This window comes from Stegostoma tigrinum, chromosome 9 (assembly GCF_030684315.1).
Source record: "Stegostoma tigrinum isolate sSteTig4 chromosome 9, sSteTig4.hap1, whole genome shotgun sequence".
NCBI classification, from domain to species: Eukaryota; Metazoa; Chordata; class Chondrichthyes; order Orectolobiformes; family Stegostomatidae; genus Stegostoma; species Stegostoma tigrinum.
Genome location: NC_081362.1, coordinates 97,301,563 through 97,319,729, shown reverse-complemented (window position 1 = coordinate 97,319,729; position 18,167 = coordinate 97,301,563). Strand labels below are relative to the sequence as shown.

The window sequence follows — 18,167 nt, the reverse complement described above, 5'->3', positions numbered from 1 at the left end:
TGAATCAGAATAATCAGTAATGGTGTGTTCAGAGCCTACCCTGGGAATCAGGAACCTGAGAAGAAGCCCTGCTGTACATGCTGGAATCTAAAGGCCTTTAAACCATGGGCTGCAGCCCAGTGAACCATGTTCATCTTTTATAACTACTTTAAACAGAAACAACACTGGTTCTTTCATATAACACCTTCAGACATTTAACAATCTGCTCAGTATGTCCTGCCACTTTTGTACTGATTTTAGCTTTAAATTCTTCACGAAATTGAAAATTAGCTGCAAAAATTCAGAGAATGAACAATTAGTCAAAAAGAAATGAATTAGGAACCTTGTAAGATTGTGACTGATCTGATTAAACCACATTCCCACCTGCTCCCAGTAACCTTTCACGTTTATTGAGAATAAGTAATAAACAAGCAGAGCCTATGAGGCATGTGGACTGGTGCAGCCAGAAATATGTTGTGAAGGAAACTAAGAAACTTTACATTTTTGGAATTTACACCAAGGTGGTGTCTCTGTTCACTGTCCAGAATGTCAGGGAGTGCTATCAGCACAGGCTGTAAAAATCACAACTAGCTTTTACAGTCCCTAGGCACTGAACATCCAGCATTCCCTGTTTCCAGGAAGGTGTTACCATGTTAAAGGGTACTACGTAAATATAAGATCTTCTATCCTTTGCAGAGCTGTTGGCCAATCGCAGGGTCCTTATTCCTTCAGACTCAGCAGCACCACTGTGGGTCATGGCCAGTATTGGGACGGCAGGAAGGTCCCAGAGAAGCTGAGATGGTGAGGACCCAAGCTGGGTGAGATTGAGGATCATGGAGATAAACCTCTTTGGTGAATGTGGGCTCAGGCACTTGGTCATAGGAGGGAGCAGTCTTCCAGCTGAGCAGGCCATTGATGTTCTGAAGGTGTGACCTGGACCACAAGCTCCTTGTTTTAGGAGGGACCTCCCATTCTCAGCTCAACCCTAAATCCTCAGGGAGACATCAGGTGACCTGCTCTGGGTGGGAATATGCCGCTTGTGCTGCTGGTAAAGTCCCACTGGGGATGGGGCCAGCTTTTGGGCAGCTATGAATTGACCAGCAATGAGTCTCAATGGGCTGAAGGACACAGGGCATTTAGTTCCTGTCCCATCATCAGCAAGGGATGGCAGATAATGGGCGTGACACCCCCCCCCCCACCCCCCCATGCCATCACAGCTGGTCTCTAAAGGCAGCTGTCCTCACTTCCCACCTAGCTCCCAGGATGTAACTGTCTGACCCCTGTGTCAGGGTCAGGTCATGCTACAGAACAGTGTGTTCACAGGGTAATCTAATCGCCTCTCTTCAAGGACAGCAAACAGACCAGGATCTGGACAAAGAGGTTACATTTTGGTCACAGCTTGTACGAGGGACAGACCTCCATAAAGGGATGAGCAGAAAGCAGGAGAAGGAGAATCCTGCTGGATATTTTTTTGTAATTAAATTGCTTAGATTGATGAAACTGCCAGCCAAAGATGGGATATTCAAGATGACACATTCCATGCCTGGACAGAGGCCAGTTCACGCTCAGTCACTGTTTGTCACTGGGAGGGGAAAACTCTTTCAAATTCACAACCACCTCATCTCTAATTGGTCACATTTAAAGATTCAGTCAGTTGTTTTGATCCTCAACAATTAGTAATTCCTCTGTATCCACTTCCTGAATGTCTTAACTAAATCTCCCACTCAATTATTCCAACTCAAGGGAGTACAGACCTAATCTATGGAACCCGTTCTCATAATTTAATCCTAGTAATGCTGTTATTATTCTGGTGGTTCTCCAGCTCTCCTTCCCCACTTCAAGGCCAGTACAGGCCCTACTGAAAGGTTCAATCCTCAGAAATGATTGCAGTGACGCTAGGTGGGCGCTGAGCATTGAGCTGTACATTCGAAGGATTTGTTCCTCAGTCTGGAGCAGTCATTTAGAATCATCGCTAACATCAGGGTAGGGTTAGGCTCACAGAAATGCAGGAGAGGAGTGTGTGATCCAATCTGTGTCTACTGATTACAGACAAACCTACAGCAAGTGGGAGTCCTGGTGATTTAGAGGCTGCTGCTGAGGAGCAAGGAAATGAGCAAGGAGATCCTTCCATAGGTTCAAGAAATGCTGTTCCAACTGGTGCAGTATTGAAGTTCATGTTCATTGTCTGTTCAAATCAAATAGGAATAGGTTAAAGGCCAGTGACTGGCATGGTCATTCATTTAAAATAGGGACAAGTTAACTTTCATTGATACAGTACCCTTTAACCTGGTTAATGCTTTAAGGGACAGGTATGAAAAGGTGAACAGTTGGAGAGATGAGGTAATGGAGATAAGAGTAGGTGGTAGGATGGTGGAATAGAGAGATAGAAAGGTAGAAATGTAGAAACTAGAAGCAGGAGCAGGCCATTTGGCCCTCCGAACCTGTTCCACCAAGCAATCTGATCATGGCCAACCCTCTATCTCAGTGCTATATTCCTGCTTTCTCCCCATAGCCCTTAAGGCATTTAAAATCTAAAATGGTACCCTTTCTCAGGCAAGGAGACGAACATTGTACACAAACTGGAGCAATGGAGAAATGGAGAGGTAAAGCACTGGAGAGGAGAAGAGGGAAAAGCAGAAGTGGAGATGTGTAGAGATACAGATGGGGAAAGTTGGAGGGAAGAGTGGGAGAAAGTTGAGGGAGAATGTGGGAATGGTGGAGAGCTGCACAGGGGTAGAGGTGAGTGAAAGAAATGGAGAAGTGCAGAGGGTGAGGGAAGAAAGGGAGGGAGGGGCAGAGGTGGAGAGGTATAGTGAGGGAGGTTCCAGAGCTTAGGTTCCAGACAGCCACAGGAACAGGAGAATGTGATTAAAATAAGAATACACCAACGGCCAGAATTAGAGCAGGGTAGAAATCCCAGAAAGTCGCAGGAGGTTATTACAGAGATAGAAAGTGAAAAGGCCATCGAAAGTTCTGAAAACAAGACTAAGAATTTAAAAATTGGGATGTTGTTCAACCAGGAGTCAGTGTAGGTCAGTGATCATGGGGGAAATGGGACTTGATGAGAGTGAGAACACAGTTAGCAAGATTCAGGCCAGCATTAGGTGTCTCGAGAATAGATCAGATGAATGTTGGAATTATCAGAAGGTGACAAATAATAATGTTAGAAATAGGAGCAGGAATAGGCCAGTCAATCCCTCCCAGACTGTCCACCACTCTTTAAGGTCCTGGCTGATCTGGCCCTGACCTTAATTCCCTGATAATTCATGCATCTATAAACTCCTTTTTTTTTCATTCGTTCACAAGATGAGGGTGTTGCTGGCTAGGCAGCATTTATTATCCATCCCTAATTGCCCAGAGGGCAGTTAAGAGTCAACCACATTGCTGCGGGTCTGGAGTCACATGGAGACCTGACTAGGTAAGAATAGCAGTTTCCCTCCTTACAGGGCATAAGTGAATCAGATGAGTTTTTCCTGACAATCAACACATGGTTATTATTAGACTCTTAATTCTAGAATTTTATTGAATTCAAATTTTGCCATCTGCCATGGTAGGATTCAAACCCAGATCCCCAGAACATTACCTGGTCTCTAAATTAATAGTCCAGCGATAACACCACTAGGTGGTCTCCTCCCCCATGAGGTAAACTCCATGACGAAGATATTGGGAGAGATGCCCTCAGTTTCAGTATCTCATGTCTGAGTTAGGGGAGAAACACACTGATTAAAGTGAACTCACCACTCTGTGCTGACTGTGGGCTAATTGGAGAGCGTGGGACCAGGTGGCGCCTGCTTCTACCCCCCACCACCTCCCACCCACCCTCACCTCTCCCTCAGTCTTGGGCTGGGGATGAGGGAACCATTGTTGGGTCAGTTTGGAGTCCATCACTCTGTAGACCTCCAGAGGGCTGGCTGTAGGTGCTCAGGAAATCTAGTGTTTCCTCCTAATACTTAAAATCGATGTTTATCCTTTCAAAGACACAGACCCTTTGGTCTGGCTTGTCCATACCAATCACAGATCCAAAATTAGTCTAGTCCCATTTGCCAGTCTTTGGTCTATATCCCTCTAAACCCTTCCTATTCATGTACCCATCCAGATGCCTTTTAAATGTTGTAATTGTACCAGCCTCCACCGCTTCCTCTGGCAGCTCCTTCCATACACATACCATCCTCTGAGTGAAAAAGTTGCCTCTTAGGTCTCTTTTAAATCTTTCCCCTGTCTCCTTAAACCTATGTCCTCAAGTTTTGGACTCCCCTACCCTGGGGAAAAGACCTTGGATATTCAGTGTATCCATGCTCCCCATGATTTTATAAGATTCTATAAGGTTACTCTTCAGCCTCCGACATTCCATGAAAAATAGCCCCAGTCTATTCAATCTGTTCCCGTAGCTCAAACCCTCCAGTCACAGCAACATTCTTCTAAATCTGTTCTGCACCGTTTCAAGCTTAACAATATCTTTCCTACAACAGGGAGACCGGAGCAAGTGAGCTTTGGTAGGTGAGCTGCCATGTCATATTTGGGAGATTGAGATGGGCAGCCCGAGCAATTGCACACAGATGATACCCATCCTAAGCACACAGATGACACTCCGATTGCAAACAGCCCGGTTCAGCTTCAGTTTCCAGAAGTAGAAATAGCTAGGAGCACAGCTTAGCGCAATAGCCCCAGGTTCCTGTCTCTGTTCACACCTGCCACCCCCTCCCTTTAAAATTCTGCTATTTACCCTCATCTGCACTTCACATCACAATTCTCTGCTTTAAATTCCATCTGTCGTGTGCCTGCCCATTTCACCAGTAGGTCAACACCCTCGTCAGCTCCATTACCATTTCCTCACAGTTTACAACATTGCTGAACTCTGGGTCTTCTTAAATCGTAGTGCTATCTAGAATATGACGCGTTCACTCTCTTTCAGTGCCCTGTTCACATCAACATCACCTCACCTCCGCTTCTGCACATCAAACCCCCTTTTCCTCGCAATGTTTCTCATGAATGTAGCCCAGAAATGAAATGGCTCTCTTTCAATAACAAGTGAGTAGCCACTGAGTCAGTGTACAGTGCTGCTGGTACAGACTGTGCATTTTGGGTCTAACATGGACAATCAGTAAATGTAGACTGTTCTTTCCCCTCTGTGTAAAGATGCATTCCTGGTGAGTCATCATGTTATTGTGGCAGTAGCCATTCTGAACCTGCACAGAAATTACACCAAGGAGTTCCAAAAATTCTGGATCCATCATTATCTTCTACATCAGCTTTTTTTTTGAAGCCTGTGGACCTTCCTTTTTCCCATATTTCTTCCTGTTAATGTCAGACTGTCCACATCTCATCACCACCAGCAATTTACACACTAAATCAGCTGTTTGGAGCTTTCCCTTCATTGTACAAACATGTTATTACTGTCCCCCAGGGTTGTAAACATTGTAAAACCTGCAGATTATAAGCGTTGTGATCTCCACACTTGGCATGGCAAGTAACGACAGGCAACACCGCTATCAAAATACAGCGTCAGAGGAACATAGGAACATGAGTAGGCCATTCAGCCCCTTGAGCCTGTTCCACCATTCACTGAGATCGTGGCTGATCTGTGGCCTAACTCCGTCTACCTGTCTTGACCCAAATCCCTTAATATCTTTTGCTTAAAAGAAACATATCTGACCAAGATTTAAAATTAGTGACTGATCCAACATCCACCGGTATTTGTGAAAGACAGTTTCAAACACTGACTGCCCTCTGTGTGTGGAAGTGCTTTGTAACCTCACTCCTGAACAGCCTGGTCCAAATTCTCACAGTATGCCCCTAATTCTAGGATCCCCAACCAGTGGAAATAGCTTATCTGCATCTACCCTGTCTTTTCCTGTTAATACGTTGAAGACTTTGCTCAGATCAGCCATTTACCTTCTAAATTATGGAGAAAACAGGCGTAATTTGTACGATCTCTCCTCATAACCTAACTCCTGAAGCCCAGGTATCATTGCTGTAAACTGAATGTCAAAGATGTCCCCCTATCACGCATATGAAGGTCGCCTGGAATTAACATGAACCTACCTGGTCAGCCATCAGGAAGGAACTTCTCATTTTGAAGGCACATTCTTATTAACAGAAAGGAGAGAAAACAAAAACACGAATGAATACTTTTTGATAGAACATTGTTGCTTGGAATGACTGAACTGACTGGATTTTAGGTTCCTTACCATATAAATCTGATTAGCATCAACTTGGACATCATCTGGTTTCTGTAACCAAATGGAATGATATAAATTACTGAAGGATAGAAACTCTGGACTGACAGATTGTAAAATAGGTACTATAGAGTCTTAGAACATAGAACATAGAACATAGAACAGTACAGCACAGAACAGGCCCTTCAGCCCACAATGTTGTGCCGACCATTGATCCTCATGTATGCACCCTCAAATTTCTGTGACCATATGCATGTCCAGCAGTCTCTTAAATGACCCCAATGACCTTGCTTCCACAACTGCTGCTGGCAACGCATTCCATGCTCTCACAACTCTCTGCGTAAAGAACCTGCCTCTGACATCCCCTCTGTACTTTCCACCAACCAGCTTAAAACTATGACCCCTCGTGCTAGCCATTTCTGCCCTGGGAAATAGTCTCTGGCTATCGACTCTATCTATGCCTCTCATTATCTTGTATACCTCAATTAGGTCCCCTCTCCTCCTCCTTTTCTCCAATGAAAAGTCTTGTTATGGCTCTGCAGTGTACACATTGTCACATGTACAATGTTCTTCACTGGTTTGCACTGATGTTTAGCATCTTGTTCATCATTCACAAGAACTACAAACTTGTTTAATTTTCACCTGGTTTGAAGATTTGGAGGATTGTGGCAAGTTCTCCAGCAAAAGGATATTGAAGAACTGGACACAGTACAGGATATATTGAAATATCAGGGGGAGACAATGGCATAGTGGTATTATAATCAAATTGTTAATCCAGAGATCTAGATAATGTTTTGGAGAACTGGGTTCGAATCCCACAATGGTGAAATTTGAGAGATTGTATGAACTGCAGATGCTGGAGAATCTGAGATAACAAGGTGTAGAGCTGGATGAACACAGCAGGCCAAGCAGCATCAGAGGAGCAGGAAAGCTGATGTTTCAGGCATAGGCCCTTCTTCAGAAATGAATTTTGGGTCTAGGCCTGAAACGTGAGCTTTCCTGCTTCTCTGATGCTGCTTAGCCTGCTGTGTTCATTTAGCTCTACACCTTATTATCTATGGTGGAATTTGAATTCAATTTTTAAAAATCTGCAATTAAGAGTATTGCCAATTTTTGGAACAACCCATCTGGTTCACTAACATCCTTTAGGGAAGGAAACTGCCACCCTTACCTGGTCTGGCCTACATGTGACTCCAGACCCACAGCAATGTGGTTGACTCTTAACTTCCCTCTGGGCATTTAGTGACGGGTGATAAATGCTACCCTGGACAGTGACAGTCTCATCCCATGAATGAATAAAGGAAAAACAAAACAGATGCTTCTCAAAGCTTACAAATATAATCACCAATAAATCCATTGGAGATAAATGCAAAATACTGGGATGCTCAAAATCTAAAATAACTGGAGAAACTTAGCAGGTCTGGTAGCATCTGTGGAGAGAAAAACAGTCAACAGTTGAGTCGAATTTGGCTCCTCTTTGGAACTGGAATGTGATTGTGTAACCCCAGTGGTGAGGGTAGAAGAAACATGTTAGTGCATTTCATTTGTCATTTCCTTATCTGCAATTGGATCAACATTCTCACACTCTCTCTCACAGACCAGCATCTACTTTTATTTACATTTTTCCTTTTCATGCCTACCAAAGCATTTGTTATTCATTTTTACATTTCTAGCTAACTTCCTCTTCTCCTCTAATTTTTTCCATCTCAATAGCCTTTTAGTCATTTTCTAGCATTCTTCATATTTTGGCTAATTGTCTAACCTGCTGCTCACCTTTGTATTGTTAGATGATGTTTCCTTAGGTTTGATGTTTTCCTTAAGTTCTATAGTTAACTAGAGGTGGTGTGTTGGCCCTTCAGAATTTTTCTTTATAGTCGGAGTACAATTATTCTAGGTATACTGAAATATCTCCCTTAGTGTCTGCCATTTTGTCTCTATTGGTCTATCTCCTAGCCTGGGAGTCTAGTATGCTAGCTCACATCAGAAATCTCTTGGCTTTCTGGCCACATAAGTTCCCTTTATTTCAGTTTGGAATACTAGTGTTGGATTCATTTTTCTTCCATTCAAATCAAATGTAAATTTCAATTTCTTTTTGCAAGGTTTCTGTCATGGCAAGGTGCCATGACTTTAAGATACTTAATTCATCACTAAGGCCCATCATCCTCCCAGGATCTGACTCTTTGTTCAAGCAGGCTAGGAGCTATCTGTTGGAAACCTGGGGTCACTGTTTCCTGCCTTAATCACACTGCCACATCCCGTCCTTTTTGTGGGATGTGGATGTCATAGCATTTACTACCCGTCCCTATTTGCCTCTTGAGAAGGTGGGGCTGAGCTGCCTTCTTGAACCGCTGCAGCCCATGTGCTGTAGGTCGACCCACAATGCCCTTCGGGAGGGTATTCCTGAATTATGACCCAGCAACATTGAAGGAACGGTGATATATTTCCAAGTCAGGATGGTGAGTGGGTGCGTGCTATCTACAAAGTACATAGAACATAGAACATAGAAAATAGAACAGTACAGCACAGAACAGGCCCTTCAGCCCACAATGTTGTGCCGACCATTGATCCTCATGTATGCACCCTCAAATTTCTGTGACCATATACATGTCCAGCAGTCTCTTAAATGACCCCAATGACCTTGCTTCCACAACTGCTGCTGGCAACGCATTCCATGCTCTCACAACTCTCTGCGTAAAGAACCTGCCTCTGACATCCCCTCTATACTTTCCACCAACCAGCTTAAAACTATGACCCCTCGTGCTAGCCATTTCTGCCCTGGGAAATAGTCTCTGGCTATCAACTCTATCTATGCCTCTCATTATCTTGTATACCTCAATTAGGTCCCCTCTCCCCCTCCTTTTCTCCAATGAAAAGAGACCGAGCTCAGTCAACCTCTCTTCATAAGATAAGCCCTCCAGTCCAGGCAGCATCCTGGTAAACCTCCTCTGAACCCTCTCCAAAGCATCCACATCTTTCCTATAATAGGGCGCCCAGAACTGGACGCAGTATTCCAAGTGCGGTCTAACCAAAGTTTTATAGAGCTGCAACAAGATCTCACGACTCTTAAACTCAATCCCCCTGTTAATGAAAGCCAAAACACCATATGCTTTCTTAACAACCCTGTCCACTTGGGTGGCCATTTTAAGGGATCTATGTATCTGCACACCAAGATCCCTCTGTTCCTCCACGCTGCCAAGAATCCTATCCTTAATCCTGTACTCAGCTTTCAAATTCGACCTTCCAAAATGCATCACCTCGCATTTATCCAGGTTGAACTCCATCTGCCACCTCTCGGCCCATCTCTGCATCCTGTCAATGTCCCGCTGCAGCCTACAACAGCCCTCTACACTGTCAACGACACCTCCGACCTTTGTGTCGTCTGCAAACTTGCTGACCCATCCTTCAATTCCCTCGTCCAAGTCATTAATAAAAATTACAAACAGTAGAGGCCCAAGGACAGAGCCCTGTGGAACCCCACTCACCACTGACTTCCAGGCAGAATATTTTCCTTCTACTACCACTCGCTGTCTTCTGTTGGCCAGCCAATTCTGTATCCAAGCAGCTAAGTTCCCCTGTATCCCATTCCTCCTGACCTTCTGAATGAGCCTACCATGGGGAACCTTATCAAATGCCTTACTGAAGTCCATATACACCACATCCACAGCTCGACCCTCATCAACCTTTCTAGTCACATCCTCAAAAAACTCGATAAGGTTTGTAAGGCATGACCTACCCCTCACAAAGCCGTGTTGACTGTATTTGATCAAGCCATGCTCTTCCAGATGGTCATAAATCTTATCCCTCAGAATCCTTTCTAACACCTTGCAGACGACAGACGTGAGACTTACCGGTCTATAATTGCCGGGGATTTCCCTATTTCCTTTCTTGAAGAGAGGAATTACATTTGCCTCTCTCCAGTCCTCAGGTACGACTCCAGTGGAGAGCGAGGTTGCAAAGATCTTCGCAAGTGGCGAAGCAATTGCATTTCTCACTTCCCAAAGCAGCCGAGGACAAATCTGATCCGGGCCTGGCGACTTGTCAATCTTAATGTTTGACAAAATTTTCAGCACATCAGCTTCGTCTATCTCTATCCATTCCAGCATGCACACCTGCTCTTCAAAGGTTTCATTCACTACAAAGTTGGTTTCTTTCGTAAAGACAGAAGCAAAAAACTCATTTAGGGCAGTACACTGCAGAAATTCGCCAAAGATCCTCAGGCTGCACATTCCAGACCCATGACCACTTCCATCCACCAGATACATGGTAACACCACACCCTGTATGCATCTGCTGCCCTTGTCCTTCTAGATGGAAGTGGTCGTGGATTTGGAAGGTGCTGCCTGAGGATATTTGGTGAATTTCTGCAGTGCGTCTTGTAGATAGTACACACTGCTGCTACTGAGTGTCGGTGGTGGAGGGAGTGGATGCTTGCGGATGTGGTGCCAATCAAGCGGCTGCTTTGTCCTGGATGGTGTTAAGCTTCTTGAGTGTTGTTGAGGCTGCACTCACCCAGGCAAGTGGGGAGTATTCCATCACACTCCTGACTTGTGCCTTGTAAAGTAAAAGGTTGAAACTATCAAATGCTGTGAATCTTAGCTATCTAGGGATATACAGCACTGGATTAAGAGAAAAAGGGTGGTTTATGGCAGATACTGAGAGCTCAAAACAGCCAAATCCCTGGATGAGTGTAGAATGTCCAAGAGAGAACTTGGAAAGGAGATTAGCAGGGCTAATGGGGCATTGAAAAGGTACTGGCAGATAAAAGAAAGGAAAACCCTGAGTTTTTCAGGTATGTTCAGAGTAAAAGGATGACTAGGGGAAGAGTTGGGCCCATGGTGTGCCACATGGTAATAGGGGAGGCAATGGCCTAGTGGTATTATCGCTGGACAGTTAATCCAGAGACGCAGATAACATTCCAGGGACCTGGGTTCAGATCCCATCACAGCAGATGGTGGAATGTGAATTCATTAAATATCTGGAATTAAGAATCTAATGATGACCATGAATCCATTGTCGATTGTCGGAAAAAACCCATCTGGTTCATTAATGCCCTTCAGGGAAGGAAATCTCCCATCCTTACCTGGTCCTGACTAGATGTGACTCCAGACCCACAACAATGTGGTTGACTCTTAACTGCCCTCTGAGTAATTAGGGATGGGCAATAAATGTGCCTAGCCAGCAATGCCCTCAACCTGTGAATGAATTGAAAACAAGTATGTGGAGCCAGCGGATGTAGGTCAGGTTATTGTGTGTCACAGTGAGAAGGACAATGTGGGTACAGAGATCAGGGGTAAGGACTGTGATACCATTACAGAGATCAACACAGACAGACAGGAGAGCCTGAGTGGTCTGGCAGGCTTAAAAGTAGAAAAATCTCCAAGCTGGAAATGTATCCCAGGCTGGTGAGGGAGACAATGGAGCAAACAGCAGAGGCACTGGGAATAATTTTCCAATTCCTCTCTGGCTACAGGAGAAGTGCCAGAGGACTGAAGGACAGTCAGTGTGGTGCTGTTATTCAAGGAGGGAACAAGGATAAACCAGGGAAGTACAGATTGCTCAGTCTAGCCTCAATGGTGGGGAAACTATTGGGAGCAATTCGGAGGGACTGAATTAATTTGTACTTGGTGAGGCAGGGATTATTTAATCGCAGACAGCGTGGTTTTGTTAAAGGGAGGCCATGTCTAGCAGACTTGATTGAATTTTTTGAAGAAGTTACTGTGTATGTAGAACAGGGCAATGTTTTTGACATAGTCTGCTCAGATTTCAGCAAGACTATTGATAAGGTCCCACATGGGACACTGTTGTAAAGGGCAGTTCCCATGGGTATCCAAGGAAACTCGGCAAATTGGATCTACAGCCGGCCAAGTAGCAGCAGCAGCAGAGGGTGACTGTTAAGGGGTGACCATGTGATTGGAAGCCTGTGTCCAGTGGGATTACACAGGAATCTGTGTGAGGGCCCTTGATGTTTGTGCTTTGTATAAATGATTTAGACTTGAACGCAGGAGGGTTTAGGTAGGTTCACAGTGGTCAATAGTGAAGAGGATAACCTTAGATTGCAGGAGGACATAGACAGACTGGTCGGATGGACTGATCAATGGCAAATGGGATTCAATCTGGTTAATTGTGAGGTAATGCACTGGGGCAGAACAAACAAGGTAAGGGAATAGACGATGAACTGTAGGACCCTGGGAAACATGAGGGATCAGAGGGACCTTGGTGTACATTCCCCCCAGTCTCTTAGGGAATCAGAACAGCTTGATAAACTGGCTAAGAAGGCACATGGTATGCCTGCCTTTATTAGAGTTTAAGCACAGGGAGGTGATGTTGGAACTGTGTAAAACACGAGGTCCCTGCTAGAGTATTGTGAGCAGTTCTGGAACCCCCATGATTGGAGGGGTGTGACAGCACTGGAGAGGGTGCAGAGGGAGATTTACCAGGATGGTGCCTGTGCAGGGAAGTTTGTTACATAGAGATTAGATTGACTGGGGTTGTTTTCCTTAGAGCAGGGGAGACTGAGGGGGGACATGATTGAGAGGGATAACTTTATTAGGAATGAAGACAGGGTTGACAGGAAGGAATTTTTCCCCTTTGATGGAGAGATCAATTACCAGGGGGCATAGATTTAAGGGAAGGGTCAGGAGGTTTAGAGACGACATGAGATAAATCTTTTTCACTCAAAAGATGGTGAGAATCTGCAACTCACTACCTGTAAGGGTGGTAGAGGTAGAAATCCTCATAACATAGAAGGAATAGTTAGATGTGCATTTGCAATGCCAAGCCACACAAGGCTATGGACCGAGTGCTGGGCAATGATATTAGAGCAGTTAGGTAGCCGTGTTTGACTGATGTAGGCATGATGGGCTAAAAGAACTTTCTCTGTAGTGTACATGTCTATGGCTTTATAGTGGGCAGGCTTTGGGGAGTCAGAGGGTGAGTTCCTTACTGCAGTATTCCCAGCCTCTGACCTGCTCTTGCAGCCAGCGTATTGATGCAGCAAGTCCAGTAGAGTTTTGGGTCAATGGTAACCACTGTGATGTTGTTAGGGATGTGTGCTTGTTTAAAGCCATGCACAGCTCTGGCATTACTAAGGGAATGTTGGAACACTGTGACCAGTGGTGAGGTGAGCAGAGACCCATGTTTTTGACATTCACAACCAGGACTGAGGCAGTACTGAGGTGATACCGAAAGGTCAATAAAACTTCATATCTACAACAACGAAGCTGCTATAACAGAGAAAAGCAGGAAACTGATAGCCTGATTCCACTTACCTTTGTGTTTCTGAAATCAGAAATGTTTTCATATTCCAGCATCAGACTGTGTTCTCTAGTATCTTGGGGAGAAGCTACAAAAGAGGACAGTGTTTACTTTTAAATGATGCACAAACAGAGTGAAGTAATCACCGGAGGACAATAATAAACATTTCTCTTTGTATCTGATTCTGGTGTTCATTCTCATTTAACTTCAATATGTGGTTCCATTCACTCAAACTGGATCATTCCTTATTAATATTGTTTCAGTGAAAGATTGATTTCCACCTACAGGATGACTGTTTCCCAGGCCGAGTGCATCTGATACAGAAGAGAAGAGCAGCTCCAGCGATGACAGTAACTCCCACAGCAGCTCCCACACTGATCCAGACTATCCACAACTCTCTGTTCATTTCCACTGCAGGAACTGGAAATAGAGAAAGGAGGGGCATTGTGAGCAAACAGAGCTTCCTGTTAAATTATTTCAAATTTTGGATATTTTCCAGCCATCTCACAATGTGAGGCCTGATGCAGATTGTGTTAACAGGACATACCCATTACAGTCAGCTGGGATCCATTCCCATTGATATCTCCCCACACTTTACAGTAATAGACCCCAGTGTCATTGGGCTGCACGTTTGTGATGGTCAGAATGAAGCTGTTATTGGAGGGGTCTCTGCAAGACTGGAATCGATCAGTGAATCCAGGGCTCCTTTGTGTGATGTTCCTCACATCATATGTTAAAACCCACTCTGTGTTATTCTCTGTTCGCTCCCGGTACCAGTGAACATCGGTGTGTGTCACTGCGGCGTTCCTCATGGTGCACTGTAACTGGACAGTGTGTCCCTCTGTGACATGTTCTGGGATCAGATACTGGTGAAGGTTTGGGGCATTTGCACCTTTAAGGGAAAAAGCATCAATTAACTTAGAATCTAGTCCAAAAATCAGTGTTGTCAGTTTTCAAAGGCTCAGTTTTAACAACACAAGATAGATGTTGAACAATGAGCTAAGACTGAACCAGTTGTGTTAAGTTTGTTACTGAGTCAGATCAACAAAAATTTCTTTGTATATAGCACCGTTGATGATGGGAAGTGTCAAATGGAGCATTGCAGGAGCTTTATAAAACAAAGTTTGGACCAGCTGTCAATGGGAAGAAATGACAACTGGGGATGCTTAAGGGTCCAGAATGAAAAGAACGCAAATATTAATATTATCCTTATGGATGGTGGCGATCAGAGATGGGGAGGAGTGAGGTCAGGAAGGGATTGAAAAATAAAGTCATGAGTTTTGAAATTACAATTTTTTTTAATGCAATCCAGGAATGAGGGTGTCGCTGGCTGGGCCCAGCATTTATTGCCTGACCCTAGTTGTTCTTGAGAAGGTGAGGGTGAGCTGCCTTCTTGAACTGCTGCAGTCCCCCTGCTGTAGGTTGACCCACGATGCCATTAGGGGGGAATTCCAGGATTTTGACCCAGCGACAGTGAAGGAATGGTGATATATTTCCAAGCCTGGATGTTGAGTGGGATGGAGAGGAACTTACAGGGGATGGTTTTCCAATGTATCTGATGGGATGTCGGTAGTAGAAGTTCAATGATGGTGATGCCTTTCACTGTCAAGGGGCTGTGATTAGATTGTCCCTTTTGGGAGATGGCCATAGTCTGGCATTTGTGTGCTGTGAATATTACTTGCTATTTGTCAGCTCAGGTCTGGATATTGCCCAGGCCTTGCTGCATTTGGACATTGATTGATATATTGTTGTCACACATACTGAGATACAGTCAAAAGTGTTTTGAATACACTACAGGCAGATCGTATCAAACAGCGCATTAGGGTGACAGAACAACGTGCAGAATATAGTGTCACAGCCACATAGAAGGTGCAGATAGAGAGAAATCAGAATTAACATTTGAGAACCCTGTTCATAAGTCTGATAATAGCAGAAAAGAATCTGTTCCTGAATCTCGTGGCCACGGACCTGGACCGTTTCAGTATCTGAGGAGTTGTGAATGGTACTGAACATTTGTTGTCGGCGAACATCCCACTTCTGACCCTATGATGGAGGGAACGTCATTGATGAAGCAGTGAAGGTGGTTGGGCTGAGGACACTACCCTGACGAACTGCTGCTGAGATGCCCCGGAGCTGAGATGACTGACCTCCAACAACCACTTGTCAAGTATGACTCCAACCGTTGGAGAGTTTGCCCCAGTTCCCTGGTTAATATTGAAGTCTATACCATTCTGTACTTTATTGCTCAGATTTACAAAAGCAAGACATTTGTGAGCCACTATTTTGCAATTAATTAGTTATGTGATGACATTATTTGAGATAAAGCCTAGATAATATAAAAGGTACTTACTGGTTACATTTAGTCGAGTTCCTTTTCCAAAAATATTTCCCCAAATCCCACAGATGTAGGTGTTGGTGTCAGTGAGCTTCAGGTCTCTGATGGTCAGAATGTAACTGTTACTGGTTACATTTCTGGAAAGCTGGAACCGCTCAGAGAATCCTTTTGATCGGTAAACGCTGCCGCCTGCAAAGTGGCTCAATAAGATGTGCGACTTGTTTTCGGGGTGGTACCAATGGACAGTGTAATTCTCCACTGTGTTATTTCTGCTGCTTCTCTCCAAACTGCACTGAAGATGCACAGCTTTACCCTCTGCTACTTTCACAACTTTCGGGAACTGAACGAGAATGGGACATGCATGAGGACCTGTGCACAGGAAATAACAGAAGATCAGAAAAGCCAAGAGCCCAAAGGAAGAAAATTGTGTTACTGCTCGGATCCCACATGGTTACAGCTGCTCAGCACATGGGCATGATCAAGATCCATCCACTGATGGCCAGCCAGCTCTGACAGATAAAGCTGGGCTCGTTTTGAGGGGAAACAAAAACAGATTTGCTGGAAAAGCTCAGCAGGTCTGGCAGCATCTGTGAAGGAGAAAGCAGAGTTAATGTTTCAGGTCCGGTGACCCTTAGAGTTTTGAGGGGGGTTCTCCAACTCTCTGAGGTCGAAACAGAGCGAGCTCCCTCTGCTCATGATGCGTGATCTCCTCTTGTGAAGGGGGGATGGGAAACTTAAGATTCACCCCCGGACTCCAACTCTAAGACTGACAAACTTCATAAAGCAATTTCACATGGATTTAGGCAGAGAATTTCAGAGGATCACAGATTCCAATCATTTGTGTGTCAGTTACACTTGAAATATTGAAAATACTGTGTTCACTGCACCCCCCACAACACCTTAAGCCCCACACAACCTCACACCCTGTGCATTCAGAATGAATCAGCTGGTCCCTGTAGCTGTGACATTCTGGGGTTGTCATTGAAAGGATTTGAAGATCAAATGAGGGAAGGAGATGTTCTAGTGGTGTCATCACTAGGCTGTTAATTCAATGACCCACGTAAAGTTCTGGTGACCCAGGCTGAAATCCTGCCATGCCAAATGGTGCAATTTCAATTCAATTAAAAGAAACCTGGAATTAAGGATCTATCGATCACCAGGAAACCATTGTCAGAAAAACCCATCTGGTTCACTAACATCCTTTAGGAAAGGAAATCTGCCATTCTTACCTGGTCTGGCCTACATGTGACTCCAGACCCACAGCAATGTGGTTGACTCTTAGTTGCCCTCCAAAATGGCCTAGCAAGCTACTCGGTTGTACCAATCGTTACGAGGTCTCAAAGAAATGAAACCGGACGGATCACCTGGTATTGACCCGTGCGCCGGAAAAGACAATGGCAGAAACAGCCCTGTCGACCCTGCCATGTCCTCCTACTAACGTTGGGGGGGTAGTGCAAACATTGGGAGAGCTGTCTCACAGAACAGTCAAGCATCAGCCCAACATTGTTTCTAAGGTACAATTCTGTGAGTATGACTATGTCCCAGACACTACCATCAGGATCCCAGGATATGCCCTGTTCCAACATCAGGGCAGAGCCGGCGGATGTGGCAACGCAGTGGGATACTCTTGGGAGGGAGCCCTCAACATTGACTCTCAACCCCATGAAATCTCATGGCTCCAATTTTAAACATGGGCAAGGAAACCTCCTGCTGATTACCACATACTGTCCCCCCTCAGCTGACAAATCAGGACTCCTCAATGCTGAACAACACTTGGATGAAGCACTGAGAATGGCAAGGGCACAAAATGTACTCTGGGTGGGGGATTTCAATGTCCACTGCCAAGAGTGGCTCGACAGCAGTACTACTGATCGAGCTGGTCCGGTCCCATAGGCCATAGCAGCTAAACTGGGTCTGTGGGAGGTGGTGAGGGAACCAACCAGAGGGAAAAACAAACTTGACCTCATCCTTATCAATCTGCCAGCTGCAGTTGTATCTGTCCATGACAGTAACGGTAAGAGTGACCATCGCACAGTCTTTGTGGAGACGAAGTCCTGCCTTCACATTGAGAATACCCTCCATCGTGCTGTGTGGCACTATCACCATGCTCAATGGGACAGACTTCACACAGATCCAGCAACTCAAGTCTGGGCATCCATGAGGTGCTGTGGGCCACCAACAGCAGCAGAACTGTACTCCAGCACAATTTGTAATCTTGTGGCCCAGCATATCCCCGACTCAACCATTAACATCAAGCCAAGGGGTTCAATGGACAGTGCAGGAGGGGATGCCAGGAGCAGCACCAGACATACCTGAAGATGAGTCTTTAACCTGTTGAAGCTGCGGATCAGGACTATTTGCATAACTACAGTAAATGATAGAGAAAGGTAAGTGATCCCACAACCAATGTATCAGATCTAAGCT

At 44.9% G+C, this 18,167-nt stretch overlaps 1 protein-coding gene across 1 annotated transcript; it reads right to left on the bottom strand.

The window, feature by feature from the left end:
* Positions 1–1,201: 1,201 nt before the first annotated feature.
* Positions 1,202–15,949, bottom strand: LOC125455085 (sodium channel subunit beta-2-like). Its single transcript, XM_048536632.2, has 7 exons — positions 15,759–15,949; positions 13,956–14,300; positions 13,694–13,828; positions 13,423–13,496; positions 6,168–6,209; positions 6,022–6,065; positions 1,202–2,164 (listed from the first exon to the last, which is right to left on the bottom strand). The coding sequence occupies exons 2-6, from the start codon at positions 14,218–14,220 to the stop codon at positions 6,048–6,050; spliced, it is 534 nt and encodes a 177-aa protein (XP_048392589.1). The 5' UTR covers positions 14,221–14,300; positions 15,759–15,949; the 3' UTR covers positions 1,202–2,164; positions 6,022–6,047.
* Positions 15,950–18,167: the final 2,218 nt, after the last annotated feature.

Bases quoted from the DNA above. Each gene is read 5' to 3' on its own strand.
- LOC125455085 (XM_048536632.2), bottom strand. From the start codon at position 14,220: ATGAGGAACGCCGCAGTGACACACACCGATGTTCACTGGTACCGGGAG. The intron at 13,829-13,955 runs GTATGTCCTGTT...CTCTATTTCCAG, and splicing joins ATCCCAGCTGACTGTAATGG to TTCCTGCAGTGGAAATGAAC. The intron at 6,210-13,422 runs GTAAGTGGAATC...ATTTGGTTACAG, and splicing joins CTGATTTCAGAAACACAAAG to AAACCAGATGATGTCCAAGT.